General features: G+C 47.2%; 1 protein-coding gene across 1 annotated transcript in view; it reads right to left on the reverse strand.

Annotated features, from left to right (window-relative positions):
* Window positions 1-23859, reverse strand: part of kcnh8 (potassium voltage-gated channel, subfamily H (eag-related), member 8) — a gene marked incomplete at both ends in the record, with an annotated part of 41728 nt that overhangs the window by 12538 nt on the left and 5331 nt on the right. Inside the window, 8 exons of the mRNA XM_079749380.1 lie at window positions 1525-1724; window positions 3920-4129; window positions 5885-6089; window positions 11137-11294; window positions 11818-12052; window positions 13121-13251; window positions 15548-15682; window positions 21020-21253. Coding sequence (XP_079605506.1) covers window positions 1525-1724; window positions 3920-4129; window positions 5885-6089; window positions 11137-11294; window positions 11818-12052; window positions 13121-13251; window positions 15548-15682; window positions 21020-21253 — 1508 coding nt within the window. The remainder of the gene's footprint in view (window positions 1-1524; window positions 1725-3919; window positions 4130-5884; window positions 6090-11136; window positions 11295-11817; window positions 12053-13120; window positions 13252-15547; window positions 15683-21019; window positions 21254-23859) is intronic.

Raw genomic sequence — 23859 nt, forward strand, 5'->3', positions numbered from 1 at the left:
GAGGAGGAGGAGGAGGAGGAGGTTAAAGGAGGGGGGCAGTAGGGGAAAGAGCGACAGGGTGTTTCGTTGTGTGGGAGGGGAAGGGGAGGTTGAGAGGGAAGGGATACCAGCTGTGAACATTTGTTTTTGGTGATTCCAGAAATAAAAGTCCTGACCTTTTAATTCTGTGCTTTTTGTGCCGTCAAATGTTTTTACCCTGCGGCGAGGCGAGCACTGTCGGGCTGCGGTCAGCACTGGGCCCCCATCGCTGCACTTCCATCACAATCTCACCCCGCCCATCTGCCAGCCAGCCGGGCCAGCCAGCCAGCCTGCCCTTTTACCTGTTTGTCCTTCTGTCTGTGTGTCACATCAGGCTGCTTATCGGGAGGATCTCATGCTGGCTGTCATGTAGCGCCGATCAATGAGTCATCAGCGGCGGGCTTGGGTTTAATCAACGGATCATCTATAATTCATACGCCCGGAGATTCAGCGCCACCACCACAACCACTGCTACCTCCAAAACCAACACTACCACAACCACCACTGGCATATTAATCCTCTTCATCATCCTCATCATCCTCACCCGCCTGAGTCCTGACCGCTGCCTGGGGCCCCCCCGGGGAACATCAAGCCATTTTTGGGGGCCGTTTGTCTTTTCCTGTAGGACCCCACTGTGTGGCAAACTCCTTAGGGCTTCACGGATATTTTGAGGAAAGCTGTCAGGCAAGAGGACTCACAAGCGCAGCACACCTATCCTCCGATAACTCCAGAGCCCCAGAAACCCCATCACCGTCTCCCTGTCTCACTGTCCCCCTGTCTCCCTGTCTCCCTGTCTCCCTGTCTCACATCCTGTGACAAGATCTCTCGTTCTTCCAATCTGTCTGTTCTTGGGAACGCCGGTGCCTCCTCCCCGTCTGGGGGCGGGCGGATGACAGGATGCATCATGTGCGGATCATCCCGGCATCGCGCCCCGTCTGTGAGACGCCGCGCGGTGAGGGTCTACGTGACGCACGAGGTGAGCCGGCGCTATGGAGGGGCTCAAATGATTTATAGATCTGAGCGAGCTGCCATTATGGTGAGGGGCGGTGGGTGTGGTGTGTGGTAAAAAATGTAATAATATTCCAAATGGTATGGATCAGCCTCCATCATGTCTTCATCGAGAATGAATGTGTATAAGTGAGACACGTGTGTGTGTGTGTGTGTGTGTGTTTGACACGCGCGTGTGTGTGTTTGACACGTGTGTGTGTGTGAGTGAGACACGTGTGAGTGTGTAAGCGAGACACGTGTGTGAGTGAGACACATGTGTGTGTTTGTTTGTGTGTGTGTGTGTGTGTGTGTGTGTGTGTGTGTGTGTGTGTGTGTGTGTGTGTGTGTGTGTGTGTGTGTGTGTGTGTGTGTGTGTGTGTGTGTGTGTGTCCCAAAAAGAAACGCATCAAAATATTCCACCACTCACCCCCTTGTCCGAGGACTGTGTGCAAATGTAAATGCATGTGCGCGTGTGCAGGGTATCTACAGCATCACGCCCTTCCCGGGGTCAAAGGGTACCTCATTGGAGTCGATGCCGTTGTTGACGGACCAAGTGGTCTGGAAGTACTCCAGCATGCGCTGCTTCAGGCCCTGGGGCAGGTGGTGCACGCGGATGAAGTCCTTCAGGTCCTTGGTGCGCGTGTGGTACTGGGACCAGCGAGAGTACATGCGCTGGATGATGGCCGTCACGTTACCGAACACCAGGGCGTGCATCAGAGCTGCACGGGAGGGAGGGAGGGAGGGAGAGAGGGGAACGGATCAGGAAGGAGTAGTGAGGGAGAAAGGAAAGGTTTTTTGCAGTGAGAGACAAGTAGTGATAGTGAGAGTGTGTGTGTGTGTGTGTGTGTGTGTGTGTGTGTGTGTGTGTGTGTGTGTGCGTGTGTGTGTGCGTGCGTGTGTGCGTGTGTGTGTGTGTGTGTTTGTGTGTGTGTGAATGTGAGCGAGGCATAGAGAGAGAGAAATAGAGAGAGAGAGAGAGAGAGAGGGAGGGAGAGAGAGTAGGAGGAGGGAAAGAGAGATAGAGAGGTTCATTAAATGCACTGGTTTATAGTGTGTTTATGTCAGTGAGTGAGTGTGTGTGTGTGTGTGTGTGCGCGTGTGTGTGTGTGTGAATGTGTGTGTGTGAAATCAAAAGGAAAAAAAAAAAGATTGCTTTGGGATAAATCCAAAAAGAAACGCATCAAAATATTCCACCACTAACCCCCTTGTACGAGGATTGTAAACAACTTCCCATAATGCACGGTGCAGTATTGAGTAAAACTCTAAGCTTCTTTCATATTTATTTTTGTCCAGTGCAGTAAACTTTGGATGCAGGTCATTGTTTAAGGGCCAATACCATATGTGGTTTAAGTGGGCGCCCTTATTCACTGTGATTGATTAACACTATTATCTCTCCACCACTACCGACCACTGCACCGCTATGAATCGGAGCGTCAGCGCTTTCACTTGATTTTTATTCCACTTTAAATCAAATAGGGCATTGTGCTTTTGTTTGAGTGTTTGAGGTAAATCATTGTGTTCACATATATATGTGAATATATGTGTGTATGTGTGTGCGTATACGTTTGCGTTTGCATGTGTGTGTGTGTGTTTGTTTGTGTGTGTATTTGTGTGTGTGTGTGTGTGTGTGTGTGTGTGTGTGTGAGTGTGTTTGTGTCTGTGTGCACATGCGTTTGCATCTGTGTGTGTGTGTGTGTGTGTGTGTGTGTGTGTGTGTGTGTGTGTGTTTGCGTCTCCATGTCTGTGTGCATGTGTGTGTGTGTTTGTATAAGAGTCCGCTTTTGCCCTAAGGCATCTGGGGACATTTAGCATTTTGCAGAGCCAGAGCTGGGAGAACAGCCCCCGGGAGACGCCTGCCACTCGGACCCCCTCACCACCACCTCCCCCCAGCACCTCTCACACACACACACTTTAAATTCCTACCTGAGAAAGGCTGGCAAGGTTGAAAAACCTCAAGCAAGTCACCTGATAAGACGTTGGATTGCACCACCTCTTAGTTCATGTCCGTACGGACATAAATAAAACAGTGTGCTCTGCCCTGTATTAAGTAAAATGGCGTCCTTCCTTCCGTTCCGCCGTGTTTTATCAGCCGCCGACGCTGAGTCAGGAACACGAGGCGCGACAGAGCGCTGGCCAGGGGGTTGAGCTCTGGGCTGCAAGGTACTTCAGTGCATAAGTAACCCCTACCTAAGTGCCTGCTAAAAAAACGTTGGCTAAGTGCCAAAGGGACTAAAGAGGAAAAGGACCTGATACGGTCAAACCCGGTGCTTGCCGGGTTAGGATTCAAACCTCAATGCGAGGCTGAGCGTATCTGGTGTTTAAGCGTTCATTCATGGTAAACAATTTGATGTTCAGCCAACGGCAGGTGGCGCCACAGATGGTGGGGTGCCCCCCTCAGTCTGTGTTGAACGACATCTGTGATGTCACGTTGGATCAACCCTAACGCAGCATTGATGAAACCACAGGTCCCTGTTCCCATGTGACCTCATGTCTCTGCAGCCTCCTCTTTAGGCATATGCGCACATCTTGTGTGTTAACGTGAACACATGCCTTCTTATCGGTGTATGTGTGGGTTTGCATTTATGAGTGTGTACATGTGTGTGTCCGCATGTGTGTGTGGGTGTTGGTGTGTGTGTGTGTGTGTGTGTGTGAGTCTGTGTCTGTGCATGTGCATGCGCGCGTGCATGTGTGTGTGAGCACGTGCATGTGTGTGTGTGTGTGTGTGTGTGTGTGTGTGTGTGTGTGTGTGTGTGTGTGTGTGTGTGTGTGCGCATGCGCGACCCTTGTGTGAATGCGCCTATCGGTGTGGTGCATGGCGCGTGAATGTGTTTGTGTGCATGCGTCTGCTTGCCTGTGCGTATGTCTGCGTGAGCGCCGTGTGTGTGTGACCTAGTTACCAGGGCCAGCCCCTCACCTCCGATGAGCATGGTGCAGATGGAGAAGATCTTCTCGGCGTCCGTGTTGGCCGACACGTTGCCGAAGCCCACGCTGGTCAGGCTGCTCAGCGTGAAGTACAGCGACGCCACGTAGATGCTGCGCAGGGCCGGGCCGCCCACCGTCACGTTCACGCCGCCCTCGAACAGGTAGGGCGACTCCAGACGGCGGCCCAGCTCGTGGAGCCAGCCTGGAGGGGGGGGGGGGAATCGGGACGAACCAAAGAGAGGCAGGGATTGGATCAGCAGCTGTACTGGTGTTGGATGATGGCTTCGATGTATGCATGGAGGGATGGGTGGATGAGGTGGGTGGGGTGGATGGATAGTGAGGTGGAGGATGATAGATGGGGTGGATGGATAGAGGTGGAGGATGATAGATGGGGTGGATGGATAGAGAGGTGGAGGATGACAGATGGGGTGGATGGATAGAGAGGTGGAGGATGATAGATGGGGTGGATGGATAGAGGTGGAGGATGATAGATGGGGTGGATGGATAGAGAGCTGGAGGACGATAGATGGGGTGGATGGATAGAGAGGTGGAGGATGATAGATGGGGTGGATGGATAGAGAGGTGGAGGACGATAGATGGGGTGGATGGATAGAGAGGTGGAGGACGATAGATGGGGTGGATGGATAGAGAGGTGGAGGACGATAGATGGGGTGGATGGATAGAGAGGTGGAGGATGATAGATGGGGTGGATGGATGGATGGAGAGGTTGTTGGATGGATGAACGGTGAGGTTGGATGGATGCTTGCAGAGGGGAGCGATAAAAGATACAATTAAATGGAGGCCTACAAATCCTGATGGTTATAATTGTTATACAAGAGTAATAGGTCGAAGGTCGATCATATTTTTTAATGAACTCATATCTAAATGGGTTTTTTAACAAAGGACGTGAGGGATTGTGTTTTAACGAATGTTTGGAACATTGGGTGGAGGAATAGCAGGATGGATGGAGTTAACCCGCAACTACTACATTGGACAATGTTTCCCCCCATGCTGGGACGGCGCTGCAGCAGCAGCCTATACAGCGCAGGCATTTGAGATGCGTGGGGCTCGTAGGAGAGAGCGACCTCCAAGTCGCTCCAGGATGGCCACAGGCAACCGGATCCCAGGAGAGGCTCCGGGAGACAGGGAGGAATGGTAATTGGAGAGGTGCCTTGTGACGACGACAGCAGCTCACGTCTCAATGGCCATAATTAGGAAACGCACACACACACACACACACACACACAGACACACAATCTCCCTCCACCTCAGTCATCCACTAGACCCGGATACGCTGACTGGAAAAATCATTTCATGACACTGGTTGTGAAGTAATTGGTGGAAAAATGAAAAAAGAATCTGCATTATTCTCATGACCAAGTCGATGCTGAACCTTAACCCTTTTGGGGAGGCTGATTGAGGTAATTGCCAACAAACCTGGGCTTATCGATGCTGACCGTGTGAGGCAGCCTTAAGGGACATCATTATGTTCAGGGCCAGAGGGGTGAGGAGGAAGAGGCAGTAATTGTAACACGATTCACCGCCTGGTTTTCCCAGCACAAACACAAACACAGAACAACAGAGCCCGTGGATGATGGTGTGGTTCTGGCTGGTGTCCTCCCATTTCTAACGGACCGATTCGGAAACCATCACACCCTACAAGTCTTTCAGCTTTAATTAATTAATGAATAAACTAGACCAGCCTAGAAAGAAGTGTCCATTGTTGTCGTTAATGTTCAGGGGCTCGAGTGTTATCAGTTTGTTTCCCAAAGATGCAAACACCATTTGTGTCCTACAAACTCCACTTCACTGATGCAGATGAGATGTTTATAGCATTTTGGCCCAAGAACACTGGACAACTTCATCCCCAGCCAAAGGTCCCCTGATGAAATGGCCACAGGGGAGGGGGGGGGGGGGGGGGCATGGGGGGACATAGGGGATGGGAGAACCAGCTCACCGATGTCCCAGGACGAGGGGTTGCCGTCCAGCTCCTTCTTGCCGATGACGAACCAGATGCAGGCCATCCAGTGGGCCACCAGGGCGAACATGGACATGAGCAGGGTCAGCACCACCGTGCTGTTCTGCGAGTAGCGGTCCATCTTCTGCAGCAGCCGCAGCAGCCGCAGCAGACGCACCGTCTTCAGCAGGTGCACCACGGACACCTGCAGGGGGGGTGGTGGTCCACGGGTTAGGCGACCTGGGTCTGCTTTGGGTTCATATGGATTCACTCTTGATGGATTAGGATCCCCTGACACCTGAAACCTCACTATTGATTGCAGGAGACGCACGGATGGTCTCCCTTGGTATTTTCGAATATTGGTTGACAAGGTCTTCATCGTCATCATCATCATCATCATCATCATCATCATCATCACCATCACCTATCATCAACATCATCATCCTCCTCTTCCTCCTCGTGATCTATTCTATCTACACTCCAGTACAGCTGATGAGGCTGTATCATCCATCCTGCAAACAGGATCATGTTCATATAATCATCTTCATTCTCGGCCCTGACGTGAGTCAGGGCAAGAAGATTGAAAATGAGGGCAATAGGAGGATAATCAAAGTCCTTTTCAAGGGAGATGGATTTAATAGTGCAAGGAGTTCAATAAACATATGGAAAACTGAGACATACACACACACACACACACACACACACACACACACCGACATGCCCTCTGCCCCGCAAGGCAATTCCAGTGTTATTTAAATTTAAGCGTTGACAAGCTACATGAAGCCTCCATTTTGTCAGAGTGACACCATTGAACTGATAAGATGAATGTACGATATCATTGGTATAAATAATTCTGTAGCCTTGAATGTTAACAGGGTTGTAGCGGCTAATCAATCACTCGGGGTGATGTGCTTTCTCTTACATTCTTTCATTCAGTTAGCAGACATCCTTCTTTTATCCATCACTCGTTCACTCATCCCTCTTTCATCCAATCCTCCATCACACTCTATCAGTAACCTTTTATCCGCTTCTACCTGACTGTAAACCCCAAAGGCAACCGGTGATGCCTGCATAACAATCTACAACTATTACAAACTAGACCCAATTTATTTTTCTTTGTCTCTCTCTCTCTCTCTCTCTCTCTCTCTCTCTCTCTCTCTCTCTCTCTCTCTCTCTCTCTATCTCTCTCTCTCTCTCCCTCTCTCCCTCCCCTTGAGTCTTGTCTTTTGAGGACACGGTTAAAGTCATCTATTGCGAGCCACGCTACCTTCAGGCTAATTCCAGCGGTGATCTATCAACGGCTGGCTCCCTGCGTGGATCCCTCACCCCCCCCCCCCCCCCCCCCCCCCCCCCCCCACCCAGGTAGTGGGGAGGATCTACCTCCATCATATCTATGTATAAATAAACATACAGTTTGAACCACTGCATAAACCACTCTCTCCCTGTGTGAGTGTGGGTCAGTGGGTTGTGGAGTAGTTTTGTGTATGTATGCGCACATGTGTGTGTGCATGTGTATGGGTGCTCCAGTGCATATGTGTATTTGTGTGCGTGCGTGTGTGCGTGTGTGTGTGTGTGTGTGTGTGTGTGTGTGTGTGTGTGTGTGTGTGTGCGTGCGTGTGTGTGTGTGTATTTGTGTGTGTGTGAGGGTGTTTGTGTGTGTGTCTGTAAAAGTGGGACAGGACGTGATGCACAGCGTCTGGAATGCAAATGAGGCTGGAGGAAGTATGGCGGAGTGGAACATGGAAAAATCCATAGCGCCCATCCGTTTAATGCTGATTATGTCATTTTGTTTACTGTTTTTCTCTAGGCAAACACACCCTCACACACACACACACACATACTCAAAGCACAGTGAGTAATGGAGTGGAGGTGTGTGCGTGAGAGATAACGCAGTCCCTCCTCCATCTATCAGCTCCCCAGGCTATCAGCCAGTGGCACCGAACAACCACCCCCCCTGCCCCCTACACCATCACCACCTCCATCACCACCACTGTAGCCCTCTCTCCCGCTAAGGAGAGAGGCAGCAGGCTGTGTCAGACACACCTAGCTCCTCCGCCCCCAGAGAATCACTCACTCGCTCACTTGTTTCCCATCCACCCCTGTCCCACCCCCCTTCTCCTCCTCCTCCTCCTCCTCCTCCTCCTCCTCCTTCTCCTTCTCCTCCTCAACTTATACAAGCATCATTTCTGAAACACACACATTTACTCACACATACACACAAGGACACTGAGCTGACACGTGTGCACAAGCAAGCTTGTGTGTGTGTGTGTCACTGTGTGTGTGGCTGGTTTAAGCCTGCGTGCCTGTATGTGTGCGTGTACATTTGTGTGTGTGTGTGTGTGTGTGCGACTGTATATGTGTGTTTGTATGAGTGTATGTGCGTGTGTGTGTGTGTTTGTTAGTGTTTGTCTGTGTTTGTGTGTGTGTCTATAAGCAATTTCCTGTTAATTTCTATCCCTACCGCTTTGAGCACTACAAGCTAATCACAGCATTGGCGTTGGACATGTTTCGTTTTTAAATGATTGGCAGATGATCAGGCCAATAAGGTGAGAGTCCCACTGTGCTCGTCTATGTTTCTTCTATCTGCCACCACCCCAGGCCTGAGAGACACATTCATAAAGGCTTTCTAATCATTGCAGCCATAAAGTATTAACAACAAGATGGAGTGCCTTTGGCCTTCATGTAATGACACTGTTGCATTTCTCATATGCTACATCTATCATTTATCTGCAAAGAGATAGTTCTAGTTTAATTTAGTATAGTTCAGTTTAGTTTATTTTAGTTTAGTTTAGTTGAGTATAGTTTAGCTGAGTTTTATTTTATTTTAGTCGAGTTTAGTCTATTCTTGTTTGGTTAAGTTTAGCTTAGATAGGTTTGGTGTAGTTTAGTTGCGTTTGGTTTGGTTTGACAGGACATAAGAGAGGAAAGTGGAGAAGAGGAGAGAGGAGAGCGGATGCGAGGATAGAGGGAGAGAAGAGGAGAGGAGAGGACAGGAGAGGAGAGGAGAGGATAGTAGAGGTAAGTCCATGAAGGGGAGAAGGGTAAATGAGGTGAGAGGAGAGGAGAGGTAAGGTGCGGAGAGGAGAGTAAAGGAAGTGGAGAGGAAAGGAGAGTAACAGAGGTGAGAGGAGATGAGGCGGGAGGGGAAGAAACAGACAGCAGGCGCGATTTAACGCTAAACGGAATAGACCTTTGCACAACAACAGAAAAACTTTCAAACAGAGGGATGGCGGCAAAATGAAACAGACAAAAGAGCGGGAGGAAGGAGGGAGAGCGTCGGCGTGGCGACGGGGGTTTCAAGGCTCATTTCGGCCAGAGATGGTCTTTGGCCTCTTGGGGGGGGGGGGCGGGTGTGAAGGGGTCAACCTCCCCACTGCCGGCTCCTTGGAGAGGGGACATCACGCTCACTGCCTGGCAATTACCGCCGGCCGCCTGCTCTTCTGGAGGTGGCCACAGCCCATGGCCCCTTGCCTCCGTACACTGCGCCCAAATCCCCGTCCGCTGGGAGCACTTGGCATTTCCATTAATAGAGTCTGAGAAGCGAGCTGGCCCAGGATGGCCTGCAGTGTTCCGAGTCACGTTGCACAACACAAACCGTTTTACACGCCTACCAGAACGAGCTGTGCGAGCTGCGCATGATCCATACATTTGTCCATTGGCTTGGTCCTGAGTCTGTACCGCACTCACTGCCTCTCAGATCAGATCCCCTCCTGTCCTAAGTGTCTCAGTGGAAGAGAACGGGGGAAACAAATGGGAATCTCGAAGATCTCCCGTTTGGTTTCTCTCTGGAGGCCCCTGGGGCCAAAGAAAACTGGCAATGCTGCACACACAAGTGAGCTGGAGAGCGGGATTGTTGAGGTCGCTCTGCTATTCCCTTTCTGGCAGGACAACCGCTGCTGGGTGAAGGAAAACGCGTCACAAACTGTGCGCCCGCGTGTGATCTGAATGCTTGGTAGGGAAGTCGCCACCGACTCCCTGACATTTATAACACTGCAAATTCAAGGGCTTTCATTGGTGGGCCATAGGTTCACTCACCGTTGTAGTAGTGGTAGCTCATCCAGTGATAGATAGTGGCTTAATTTAAATGAAAATTTAGAATCTTGATTATTAATCTATTTTCTGAGACAACCTTCTTGGAAATAAGTTGCTTGTGCCATTCAAGATTTTATGTCTAAACCATCCCCAAAGAAACCAATTTTGGTTTCCTGTTATTCTACTGTTATTCTGTTTTCCGCTATAGCAATACCAAAGGACTTATACCTATTCTCTGTCATTGTCGCACTCATGTAACACTAGATGCCTGCAATAGTTTGAATTGAACCATACTATGTTTCCCTGAAGTTAAATCCAGTAAGACCCACTCTCCCAATAAGTACATATCATCAAATCGGGGGACATCATTTAGCTATTTAAATAGACAAAGACGTCCATTTATTTGCTCCATTTCTCCTTTATTTCCCCAATCCAGTCGTGGTGTATTGGAGGACATGTATATGACTGCAACTCCAAAGGAAATAACTAATTTAATGATGCACTTTTTTTTTGCCCCCCTGTGCAATATTTCAAATCAATACATAGACAGTCAAAGGCCAACAGAATCAGCAGTCAAGGGAAGACACATGGCTTCCATGTGTGACCTCACAGGTCCTTCTCTATTCAATGTTGTCCATCTCTAGTGGGACAGAACCATGCAATAACATGTTCAAGCTCCATCACTTGAAGCCCTTGTCTGTAGTCTATTGGTCTTCATTGTGGTCTTGTATGTCTTTCCCTGTGGGTACTTTTGTAGCATTATGTATTTGCTCCCTGCCGAGCAGAGTTATATCCCACTTGCATCACAGATCCCAGCATGGTGCCCAGATATAGCATAGAGCTCATCAGCTACGCTACACTTGCAACCCGCAATCATTATGACCTCCTTGTGAGAACAAGGTACGGTAAGTGCCTTTACAGGAAACCATGTCAGGAACCATATGCTGTCGTTCGTGCCTTGGAGACACATCATGCTTCAATCAATATTACGAACATGCAGCTCATCAGCTATATTATAATTGCAACAGAATCCTAATGTAATTGTTGGTTAGTTAAGTACATTAACAAGAAGGGAAATCCTGAACCACATGTGGATCCTGGTGATGGAATTGAATCAAGCTCACAACTCACAAAAATCGCATATGACCATAAGGCTTGTATTACATCTGCACATACAAGGGGACGATCACTGCATGGGGGACGGCGGCTGGGCTACTCACCACGCTGACGTTGAAGGCGTAGAGCAGGTCAAAGGGCAGCGCGGCCACCAGGTCAATGATGAACCAGGTGGTCATGTAGTGGATGCAGATCAGACGCGCTTCAAAGATCACCTGACCTGACTTGCTGACGTAGGTGGTGCGGAAACTACAGACAATGTCTGTCCCGTCAGAGAGAGTAGGAGCCAATGCAAGACTTTAGAATCATGGCTATGAACCACACGCGAAACGACATGCATAAGAGGTCAGAGGTCAACATCCATGATCACATTTACAAACCACACCTATCCAGCCACACACACATACAAATCCCTGTATGTATGGGGTTAGGGTATAGGGTGTGTACATGCAAACATGTAAGTGTGCACACATGCATACATACACACACACACACACACAAACAAACACACACACACACACACACAAACAAACACACACACACATGCACACACACAAACACACACACATACATGTACACACACACATACACAAACACACACACACACACACACACACATAAACAGATACCTATGCACACATGTACACGCATGCACACACACACACACACACACACACACACACACACACGCACACTCATACACACACACACACAAACACACACACGCACACACACACACACACCCACACACATATTCCCACCACTTGGAAAATGGTGCAACCCACCGATGATGAACAGTATCTCCACGGAGATATCAGTTACGGTGGTGCTGCGGGTCTGGTCCACATCGCCGATGAAGCACACGTTGTAAGGCACCGTCACGGCCACGTAGAAGGTGGCCAGCAGGATCAGCCAATCCCAGCCCGCCTTGAAGGTGCTGAAGTGCAGAAGGATGAATTTGGATTTCTTGGCGTCGGCGACCTTGTACTCGGGCAGCGCAGGGGGGTCCCCGAACACGTTCTGGTGGGGGGGGGAGGAGGACATCAACAACAGCAAGAGCAGAAAGACACAAGAAGAACCGTCACCCTTCAATACATGGGCTGAAACGCTCTCCCTGAAATGCTGAATGGGCCGTTGTGTTTGTTTCTACAATGTACAGCATTTTATTTTTGAAAAGGATAATACTACTGCTAGCTTTAAATATTGGATTTAAATTGCACAGTTTTTCCCCAAAATAAAAATGTATATAAATATTGAGAACACTCAATATTGTGGGGAAGCCAATATGGTGAGCAATCTTTGTGAGGGAGCTGAATCCATATTTTGCGTGTTTTAATTTAATTATGTTTACCATTCAATGGAAGGACAGGCTTCATCTAATGGAGATATGGTTTTCTATTTACTTGGAAGAGGAAAATGGGGAATGCAGCTAGACAAATCATTGACTTGTAGGAATAAGAATCAATCGATCAATAGAAGACGAAATGCATAAAAACAGGAAAATACAAATATTTGCCTACAGTAACCAATGCTTGGATTAAAATGACAAAGGATGTGAAAGGCTCCTCAATATCTTTTGGCTTGATGCATGGGTAATTAGGAATAGATCCACCCTAACATCTCTCAAACAAATGTTTAAAACAATTTATCAGACTTTTTAAGTAGATGGTAAATTATTGCCCAAGGCCCACTTATTTCATATTTCTAAAGGCATTCATAAATTCTATGTACATATCCTCAATTCAATATTGTTCTGGTTTAAATAGCAACTACCACTAGACAAAATAATGTGTGCCTGCCACCGAAAAGATTGTCAGTTAACAGGTTGCTATAGTTACAGACTCTGGCTTTAGAATCTAATTTAGTGGAGCGTTCGGTACTCAAATATGATGTAAATCGAGTGTAATTTCCCAAATAACACTAAAACTATTCTTCGAATGTCTGCAAAATGTCCCCAAAAGTCAGTTGGAACCCATTTTGCATGAACGTAAATTTCTAAGTTGATAATTGAGAGTTTGCAGCCATGTGACAACATTATTGTTTACATATATTTCTAGGCAGTCGCTATCACGGCCCGGTCAGCGATACCTTGTTTATTTTAATTTTGCTCTTCTTGTCCCTGCTGTGCAGATGGCCAGATATGTGGTAGAGGACCGCGCTGCTCCTGAGACGCGTGGAGCTGAACGGAGAGCCTGTTTTCACCCTGCCGCGGTGGCGCTCTGAAGACACACACACCAACAGCAGACAAAAGACACAACAGTCAGACAGTCCAACAATCCCCCTCTGGTACAGTAGCTGAAAAGTTTTCTCTGACAACTGAATAGCCCATTGTGTTTGTTTCTAAGACATATGCCATTTTATTCTGAAAAGGATAATGACTGGCAACTAGCTTTAAAGATCCGACTCAAAATGCAGTTTCTTCAAAGAGAAATCTGCTATGTACTTTTGTAACTCCCATTGCATTCATTTATTTTCATTTCATGTATTTTATTCACATTTTCAATTGTTAACGTCGGCTGAAAATGTGTCACAGTAATTATTTGACATGAAAAAAATCCCTATCTTTTGCAAGTTGACAAGGTGGCCGAAGAATTGGCTTTCATTCTATTATACTCTGTATTTCTATGTATTCCTGTTTGTGTGAGTGCAGGCACGCGTGCGTACGTGCGTGCCAACGCGTGTGCGTAATTCACCCCTGGTTAAAGCAAATTCCATCACGCAGATGGTGTGTGGGGGTGGGGGGGACGTACGTGATCGATTTGGGGGCAGTTGTTCAAATCTACAGTTCTCCACTTTGGAGCCGGGAGAAGGCTAATTGAGGGACGTCAATGCTGCTGGAATCAGAGAGGCTCTCTGATTGCTGCCAGCGCGTCGTTAAGACCAAACACAAGCTGGGCTTAGAGAGAGAACTCAGCTCTATTAGCGCCTTGGAATGGGGAGAGAACCTGAATGACGGACCAGGACGTGTGTGAAGGAACTGCATGGTATGTGGGGTGTGTGTGTCTCTCTGGATTGCGGTGGTTGGAGGGGGGGGGGGTGTCTGTGAGTCTGTATGTCTGTGCGTGGTGTGTGCGGGTGTGTGTGTGCGTGTGTGTGTGTGTGTGTGTGTGTGTGTGTGTGTGTGTGTGTGTGTGTGTGTGTGTGTGTGTGTGTGTGTGTCTGGATGGCGGGGGTAGGGGGAAGGGGAGAGGAGGGGGGGGGGTTGAACAGACAGGACCCATCCATAACAGGGAGAAGCCTTGGGGGACGTGGCACGGCGGGGGACTCAGAGACAGAAACCGCCGTGTATTTTTAGATCTGATGAATTTCCCATCGCTGCTATAACCAACGGAGGGTGGTCGGGGACAGTGGGGGGGAGGGGTGGGGGTGGTGGTGGTGGAGGCATAGGTAGGGAATACATTTGTCTGGAACAGGGAAATTCAAGGTAAGCTATTAGGCGCTACAAGGTTTTTAGAGAATCATGATGAAACTATTGATCGAAATTTGAATAAGGATTTTGGTGGAGATAAATAATTGGGTTGAGGAGAGGAGAAGGAAGGAAAGAAGAAATGAAGGAAGAAAAGAAGTAAATTAAAAGAAAAAAGATACAACCATTGATTTAACATTCATTTTTTTGACTCATTTGTTACAATTTGGTGTGCGTATGTGTGTGTTTATGTGTGTGTGTTTGTGTGTATGTGTCTGTGTCTTTGTGTCTATGTGTGTGTGTGTGTGTGTGTGTGTGTGTGTGTGTGTGTGTGTGTGTGTGTGTGTGTGTGTGTGTGTGTGTGTGTGTGTGTGGAGATGGACCCACACAACACACAACACACCCAGCGCCACAATTTCTAGGGCAGCCACATCAAAATGCTAATGCCTGTGCAAATTACCATGAACACCGCCATTTAAAAGAGCTTGTCAGAAGCAGAGTACACTGTGGCTCTCATCTCCGCCATAAAGGCATGCCACATCAGCTGTACTCTTTAGTTTAGGAAGCACTTTATTATTTGGGCAAAAAATAGCTGTTTACTGATTGCCCTTCGTTGTGTTGTTGTTATTTTACTGTAATGAGCGTCATTAGGCAATCCAGAGCAAATAATACGTTGAGAGATGAGAGCAATCAGTTGGCTTTCTTGCTGGTGCACACGCAAACACGCTCTCACACACACACACACAGTCTCACACACACACACACACATACACACGCACACGCCGTGACATTCATAAGCTTTGATTTGGGGGATGTCTGTGAAAGAAAGATCCTTTGAGCAACTATTAGAGAGCATTCACACCAACTAGAAGACTATTCCCTTGAAAGTCGGTGAATTCTTTTTTATCTCCGCATACAGTACCTCTTTCAGTGTACGAACATAAAAATGTTTGTTTTTTTACAATCGATTGTGATTATAATTATATCTGTCGGTGTAGCTGTGCTCTGCTCCATGTTTGGAACAACACACGACTTTGGACAGATTGTGATCAACAACAACAGCAGTAAAAGCTTAAAGCCTGCGAGCTCCTCATCCGTTCTGTACTGACTTTCTCTCTTCCCTTCTGGTGGTGCTTTGGAGGCCTTTGCATCGGTGATGTCCTTGAAGGAGGCCAGGAAGAGGACCACGTCTCCCTTCTCGTTCTTGATGGGCACGATGTCCAGCAGGCACCTGAACAGCACCGCTGGAACAACACAAACACACACATCCTCAACCACCGATTCCTTGTGTTATCAATCACTTACCGTCATTTAAATGTGCAGCTGTTGTAAAAAACAGATTTTTTTTCCCACTTGTTTTTTTAAGAGGTGTTTTTAAGTGCAATTTCAGGGGAAACAATTAAGAGGACTGGACTGCCGATTGACGAGTAATTACAAATCCCCAGCTGTACTCACCCATGCAGGTGTGTTCAAAGGTGTAAAAAGTGCTTGTGGGTGTGTGTGTGTGTGCGTGCTCAAGCACACGTGTGTATATTTGTGTGTGTGTGTGTGCGTGTGTGTGTGTGTGTGTGCGTGCGCGTGCGTGTGTGTGTGCGCGTATTCCAGCACACGTGTGTGTGTATATATGTATACATGTATGTATGTGTGTGTGTGTGTGTGTGTGTGTGTGTGTGTGTCAGTCCAGAAGTTGAGTCGTTGGAAGCTCTTTGGGGGGGGTCCCTGAGGAGAACACTTGCCTTGGAATAGATCAGTCAATATTCCCCTGGCACAGGTGGGAGGAAACGTAGCGCAGCCACCCCGGGCGCCTAATGACGCCGGGCTAAAAGCAGAGCAGCCACAGGGGGTGGGCTCGCTTTAGACACGTGGGTGCTCAAAGGGAGTACAGATTGTAATGAATTATCAAACCACAATAGAAACAAACTGCTGTTACACTACGCTTTGTGTTTAGAGTACACTCTAATGAATAGTGTAGAAAAATTGCAGGGGAATTCCGAGGGCGATCCCCTGCAATCACTCCTACACGCTGAACGTACCTGCCAGCAGATGACGTGTTCACTGTGTGTGTGTGTGTGTGTGTGTGTGTGTGTGTTTCCGCATACAGTTTGTACACGTGTGTGTAGGTGTCGTCAACACAATGAATTGTGCCCTGGCCTTTGAGTGACATATCGCATTTGTCTGATTTGACAACACATTCTTTGTGTTCACACATGGATGAGACAGGGATTGAGATGGTGTCCGCACTCACACAGACACAACACAACAATTCACACTACGAGAGAGAGGGAGGGAGAGAGAGAGAGAGAGAGACATAGAGGAAAGAGAGACAGAGAGTGAGTGAGAGAGAGACAGAGAGGGAGAGAGAGAGGGGGAAAGGAAGAGAGATTATTTTTTCCATGGGGCCACATGTGAAACAGAAAATATTTTGGAGGGCCAGGCCAAAAGACTGAACTCAATTCTGCATAATATCAATTGTATTTCTTTATAAAAAGCAGTAAATAGCATTGTTTTGAGAAGCTGGTAAGAGTAGGCTATATGTTATAATCAAGCAATGAAAAAGTGAGGTTGCATTACAAAAACTTTATTCAATCAAATTTCCCAAAGCAAAGGTAAACAAAATGTGAACTTTTGTGAAAGTTTTTTTAAACATTTGTGACTTATATTAGTGAACATTTTCAGTCACATTCACTCCAAAATGAATTTTCAGTTTCAAATACTGTTGGAAAGAGTTTCTTAGCGTTTTTTCTATCTCAGTGAGAGAAATCTAGTCTCTGCTGGGCTTTAACAAGTGCATCGAAGTCAGGTTGAATGTCTGAGGTGGAGATGCGAAGCACAGCTGAAAGATGATCATCAGTGAGAGAAGATCTATACCTGGATTTTGTAAACTTCATAATTGAAAATATTTGTTCACATATGTAGGTAGAGCCAAAGAGAACCAACATCTTCTGAGCATGTCTTCTAATGTTTGGAATGTTCTCCTCCTTAAGATTAGAGTAGAATTCCAGCAGAGATCCTGACTTAAAGGGCTCTGCCAATACTGCATCAGACTGCAATGAGTTCCAGCTGAACATCACTGGGTGCATCATCCACACTGCAGGTAAAGGGAGAGGAAATCATGTGCATTTCGTCCTCGATTGTTCTGAGATCTTCAAATCGCCTTGAAAACTCACCATGCAATGCTCCTAACATTGATGAGTACCTGCAGAGGTGATCAGCTGATGGTGTGACTTCTTTCAGGGTTTGCATGTGAGTGAGAGTGTTGCTCTCAGTTGGCTTGAAAGAAACTGCATCTTTCTCATGAAAGCCTTCACCAGGCTGTGCATTTCATGAACAAAAAGGCCCTTGCCTTGCAGTTTGGTGTTCAGTTCAATCCTCAGTGCAGTCACATCAACAGCAAATGCAAAATCTGCCATCCAGTCCTCTTCTGAGAGCTCTGGGATGTCTTTGCCTTTCTTCTCACAAAACTCTTGAATCTCTGCTTTCAGGTCCCAAACTCTTTTTAGAACTTTGCCCAGGCTGAGCCATCTGACAGCTGTGTGGTAGCCGATGTCACCTTGCTCAGTCTCATGCTCCTCCAAAAGTGCAACAAACTGTCTGTGATTCAATCCCCGTGCCGTGATGAAGTTGGAGATACTGGTGTATGATACAATGCAAAAATACCAATTTCTGATCTGCGTTGATTTCTGTCACTTTATCTTGCATACGTTTCAAAAGTCTGACATTTTTCCCTGTAAGATTTGGACAACCGTCTGTTGTGAAACCTGCCAATCGGTCCCATTTCAATCCCAGAGTGTCCATGCACGCATTTACTTCCGTTAACAGATCGCTCCCTGTCGTCGTCCCTTTCATCGACTGCATGGCTGCCAGCTCCTCCGTAATCTTGAAGTCCGTTATCCCCCGGAAAAATATGAGTAGCTGGGCAGTGTTGCAGACATCACAGCTCTCGTCCAAAGCTAAGGCAAAAAAGTAAAAACTTGCCACTTTACGTTGCAGCTGAAGCTCCATATTCCCCGCAATGTCCTCGATCCTCCTCATCACAGTTCGCCTGGACAGTGGAACTTGATCAAATGCGCATTTATTTTCAGGGCATATTAGTGCTGCAGAGTCCACCAGGCACTCCTTGATGAACTCCCCCTCCGAGAACGGCTTACTGTTTTTAGCGATTTTGTGGGATACCACAAAGCTGGTCTTGGTTGCTACATCCCTGGATGTGTGAAGCTTGGTAAAAAAGCCTTGCTGATTTTTCAGCTTAGCAAGCAAAGCTTCCGATGTTCGCGCCCTTTCAGCATCAGTCAAGTTTTTGTATTTCTCTGCGTGTTTTGTCTCGTAATGCCGACTCAAATTGTAGTCCTTAAAGACGGCGATCTGCTCCCCGCAAACTAAACAGACAGCTTTACCTCCGACTTCAGTAAACAAATACTTAGCAGTCCAATTTTTGTTGAAAAGCCTGCATTCGGCATCTACCTTTCCTTTTTTAGCATGAGCGGACATTTTTGAGGGCTAAAGTCGTCTTGTGACAACGATCCAATCATGCGCACGTGTTGCTATACGTATCGCATCATTATGTACGTGAATAAAAAACAACTTCAAAATAAAAGCAATGCAGCTTTAGTCCATGCATGACGTAAAATGGGAAAATACGTTTATTTTGTCATTTCCAATTAACCTTACGCGGGCCGGTCGGAGTCAACCAAAGGTCTGTATGTGGCCCGGGGGCCGTACAATGCCCAGGTCTGCCCTAGATCAACCTGCAGATGAAAGTGATGATAGGATGAAACATGAAACAATATGATAATATTAAAAAAAGTATTCATAGAAAACAGGAAGATAATGGTGTAGGACCATGGAGGGAGGTGAGAGACAGAGTGCTGCAGAACGGAGAACATGGCTACAAAAGGGAGTGACAGTTCCTAGAACCGCACTGTGATGCAGACCCTCACAAAGAACTGCCTCAGCCATAGCAACATGTTTCTTAACTTCTTCTTAGGTGCTCTGTGCTACCTTCAGTACTTCTGTTGAATGTTTTCATTCCATCAATCATTTCATGATTTTGAATTTATTTTGTCACAATGCTTTTTGGGTTTTCAAAGGAACTTGTACTCAGCCTTGGCTGGGTACAGAATTCTGACTTGTGTTATTTTCTTTTATAAGGTACTTCTATTGAGCCAGGCTATTCATCGCTGAGATCTTTGTGGCGAGACCGCGGCCAGCTTCAGAGTATCAAGCCAGCAATGGTTCTAGGATTCTATTGGGGGGGGGGGGGGGATAGTACTTTCAACATGCAGGCATTCTTCTGATTTAGGAGTATAATATTATTATTTTTTTCAAGGGCTTTAGTTGATAAATATGTGCTGCATTTTTGACAACCTTTTTCAGAAGGATTTCTTGGCATATGTTTGAGCTGGAGTATGTAAGGGAGTCATTACAACCAATAGATTGACAGGGAATCAAAATATTATTTACTCTATTTGACAACAATATCTCCATGCAGGAAGTAGGAACCACAATTTCCAGTCCCGTGGAAATACAAACGTCTGTCCATTGATTGTGGTCTTTCTAACATAGCATGGGCTTTTAATCAGTAGGCAGATGGAATGTGTGATGAATAAATGTCTATGTCTCTGTCTATGTCTGTTAATTTCAGAGATGGGAGTCAAATCACTCCGTGGAATCCTGAGGTCTTGTATAGAGTTACTAGAGTAGACAGAGCAAAGCACTGTCACAATCGAATGGATCTCTCCCTGTTAAGTATTGTGTATGTGTGTGTGTGTGTGTGTGTGTGTGTGTGTATGGGTGTGTGTGTGTGTGTGCACGTGTGTGTGTGTGTGTGTATGTGTGTGCTTGTGTGTGCATGTGTGTGTGTGTGTTTGCATCTGCTTGCATGTGCACGCACGTGTGTGTGTGTGTGTGTGTGTGTATATCTGTGGTTGTGCATGTGTATGTGGTGAGCGGTTTGACTCATCATTTGGTTTAATGACCTTTTAATGGAAGGGGGGCATAGAATGGACCTATCCCCTCCTCACCCTGTAGCCATCTCTCCCCTCGGCCCATTGTCCCATACACGCCTATTAAGATAGACCCTCTCCAGAAATAGCCGTGAAATTGAAATTGGCACAGTAGTCACGACGCATTACATCACTCACTCCTTAATGCTAGACAAGGATAGCTTGCACTGTTTACTTTATGGTAAACTCAGCAGACGCTGTGAGGCTAAGAGACAAACTCACAGTGCATTCAGACATGTCATTCTCCTGTAGGATGCCTAGAGGTAGACGGGGGATTGAACCAGTGTCTTCTCAGGTGGGAGTCGAAACACAACTCACCACTGTGCTACCCGGCTGCCTCTGGCTTATATTACATCCGATTTCCGATTTCCCACTGACAATTGCAACACCATTGCTTACCATTGTTTGGTTTTTAATTTGCCTTCGGTGTGTAAAACCGTAACGCTGTGGACCTGAAGACCACGGAGGCTGCACAGATGGGAACTCAGCACTGGCATTCACCCACACTGCCGACAGACCCGCCTCCACCCCCCGGGAGGAGGTATTGGGAGGTGGGAGGAGGCGGGGAGACGGGCTCACCTGTCTTGCCGTAGAAGGTGATCTTGTCCTTGAACTCCTTGCGCTCCTCCAGCGCCTTGTCGATGCTGACGACGACGGCCTCGTTGCTCTCTGGCCCGTACAGGAACTTGCAGGCGCAGCTCTTCTGCATGACTTCGGCTCGGGAGTAGCCCGTGAGCTCGCAGAAGCCATCCGAGCAGTAGACGATGGGGAAGCCCTGGGACACCTGCGCGTTGGCCAGGATGAAGTTGCTGTCTGTTTGGGGGGGGGGAGGAGAGAGTGAGGCACAGATGGAGATCAAGCAAGGGTCACGCTTGTAACTGAGTTCAGACGTGTCAAAGGGAGGATTTGGTTGAAACCACAACGTTGTGGATGAGAGTGATTGGGACTGCTCTCCACATTGGCGATGGGAAGCCGACTCAGCCTGGCCTGGTTGGTTGTTGTCGAACAGCGGGACACCCTGGAGTGGTTTGTTCCTGACCTGGTGTCTTATGGTAACGTCATAGAGTTTGATGATCGAATGTATAGGTTTTTCTGTTCTTGTTTCAAGGCGAAGGTGCGAATACTGTGAATACAATGACGCTAAAGTAGTGAAGGAAGATTTAGATGTTAAGTAATATGAGAGAAAAAATATTGACTATTTTTGGTTAGGAAATACTGAAAAGGTGAGTAGATAAGGTACAGGATGTTTGTTATTTTTAAGTATTTCTGCTCTTTTCTCCAATCACATTATTTGTACTATTATATTTCAAAAGCTAGAAACACTTGACTCAAACTTTCCTATACCAACACAATTCTCTCTGATCTCTCTGAGAAATAAATCAAGGCTATCTATCTATACACCACAAACTCAAGGAGAACTGTGAACAGCACCCTACAGCGCAGTGTCTCCCTGGGCCAAACAAAACTCTCTGCCTAGACCAAACTAAAGGGCTGACTGAGGATAGATTGTTCCTCTTAAAGAGAAGATAAACATATCACTTCTTCCAGTTAAAAACTGCTCTGTTTGGGTCTCAAATACCAGGGGTCTGCTCCATCCCACAAAAGACGTTTTTCAAGAGTGGTCGTTTCCAAATGGCGGAACACTCAAGTTAGCGTGCCGTGCGTTTCTGACGACGTTTGGGACAATGGCCCTCATATTAAAGTTAAATGAATCAACAAAAGAATTGTGTGCCTCAGTTCAATTTCATTTTTTTGCCTGGTGGTTCTTCTACTCAAACAGGGATTCACTTTCCCTTTACCCGTTAACCAGGATTGGGATAGAGGACACAGAGAGCCCTGAGCTTCTTCGGCTGTTTATGAAATGAAAGCTTCAAAAAACTAAATAACACAATTGCACAAACAAGATCACCAACACAGAGAAATCACCACAGAAGCAACCCTGCACATGCACACACACACACAAACACATAAAACCACCCATTCACACCAGATAAATCCACCAAAAACACAGACGCCAGAGAACCAGAGTACCCTTTACACAAGCTAAACGTACCACTGAATAATACAGCGATGACGAAACAAGTCAAAGTACTTTTCATTGGAAAATTCAATTTTCTGCATCGATAATTCATTTTGCACCTAAGCCACACTGTTTAATTGTTTCATGTTACATGTCAGGTTTTGTCGAGGATATCGGCATAGATTTGATTAGAAAAACAAGAGCTCAGTACAAATTCCTTGTAGGCTGTCCCTCAAGAGAAATAAGCAAATGTCTTCCTGTTTATAATCCCATTTTACAATCAACAGTTCAACCAACCTCCAAGCCTGGATGGCTAAGAACATTTGCACAGCGAGCAGAGAGTGTGTGTGTGTGTGTGGGTCTGGGTGTGTGTGTGTGTGTGTGTGTGTGTGGGGGGGGGGGGGGGGGGGGGGGGGGGGTGTGCTGTGTGTGTGTTTGTGTGTATGTGTGTATGTGCGTGTGTGTGTGCGTGTGTCTCAGAAAAAAACAAACTGAAGCTTTAAGTGTAAAAAGGCTGCTGAGGCTGGCAATAAAAATGTCTTCCCCTTGATGGCTGCATGACCAAAAATTAAAGAGGTACTCAAGATAAAACTATAAAAATAAAAAAAACATCCATCAAAATTCAACATTTAGATATTAAAATATAGGGGGAGAATAGTACCAAAAAACTGCCGGACTAAAGTTAATTTCTCGGCAGTGTCCAGAACACTGCCTACATGTGGTCCATGGCAGAGGGGGGGCAGACAGAGGCCCAGCAGACCCAGTGACAGGCGGGCCCCCCCCACGCCCGTTAGAAGGCCAACATGGTTGCAGAATGATTTGTCAGCAGCCCGGCGCCCCGTGTGGCCCCGGACAGATGGTCAACACGAGGCGGAGAGGGGGGGGGGGGGGGGGGACCGGCTTGTCAAACACAGGGGCCCCCCTCCAGTGGGCGAGCAGAGACGGACAGGACAGCGACGAGGCCCCCAGGCCCGCATGCTGGCAGAGAATGGGGGCCTGGTGGTTCCTGAGAGCCAACGTTTACAGTTCAACAGCAGCATAGCTAGACCCACAGCATCCAGCTCTAAAGGTAAAGGGCTGTATCTGCCGTCCAACGTGATGCCACAAACACCATGGGGATCCACGGGGAAGTCCCTTTAGTCCCTTTGTTTGTGTGTGTTTATATGTGTGAGTCTGTGTGTATGTTTCATAGTTGGGTGTGGCTTTTGATGCACATGCCGTGTATATGATTTGATTGCAAAGTGAACACTAGTCAATAGGTGCCTTTCGATAAGCAAACATGTGATACACCTGCTCCCGGCCCGGATTGCGTCCGATGGGGGGATCAAACATGATCAACCAATCACAAATGAGCATTACATGTTCAACCAATCACAGATGAGCATTTTCCGTAACATAA

Source organism: Pollachius pollachius (assembly GCF_949987615.1).
Source record: "Pollachius pollachius genome assembly, chromosome: 13".
Taxonomy (NCBI): domain Eukaryota; kingdom Metazoa; phylum Chordata; class Actinopteri; order Gadiformes; family Gadidae; genus Pollachius; species Pollachius pollachius.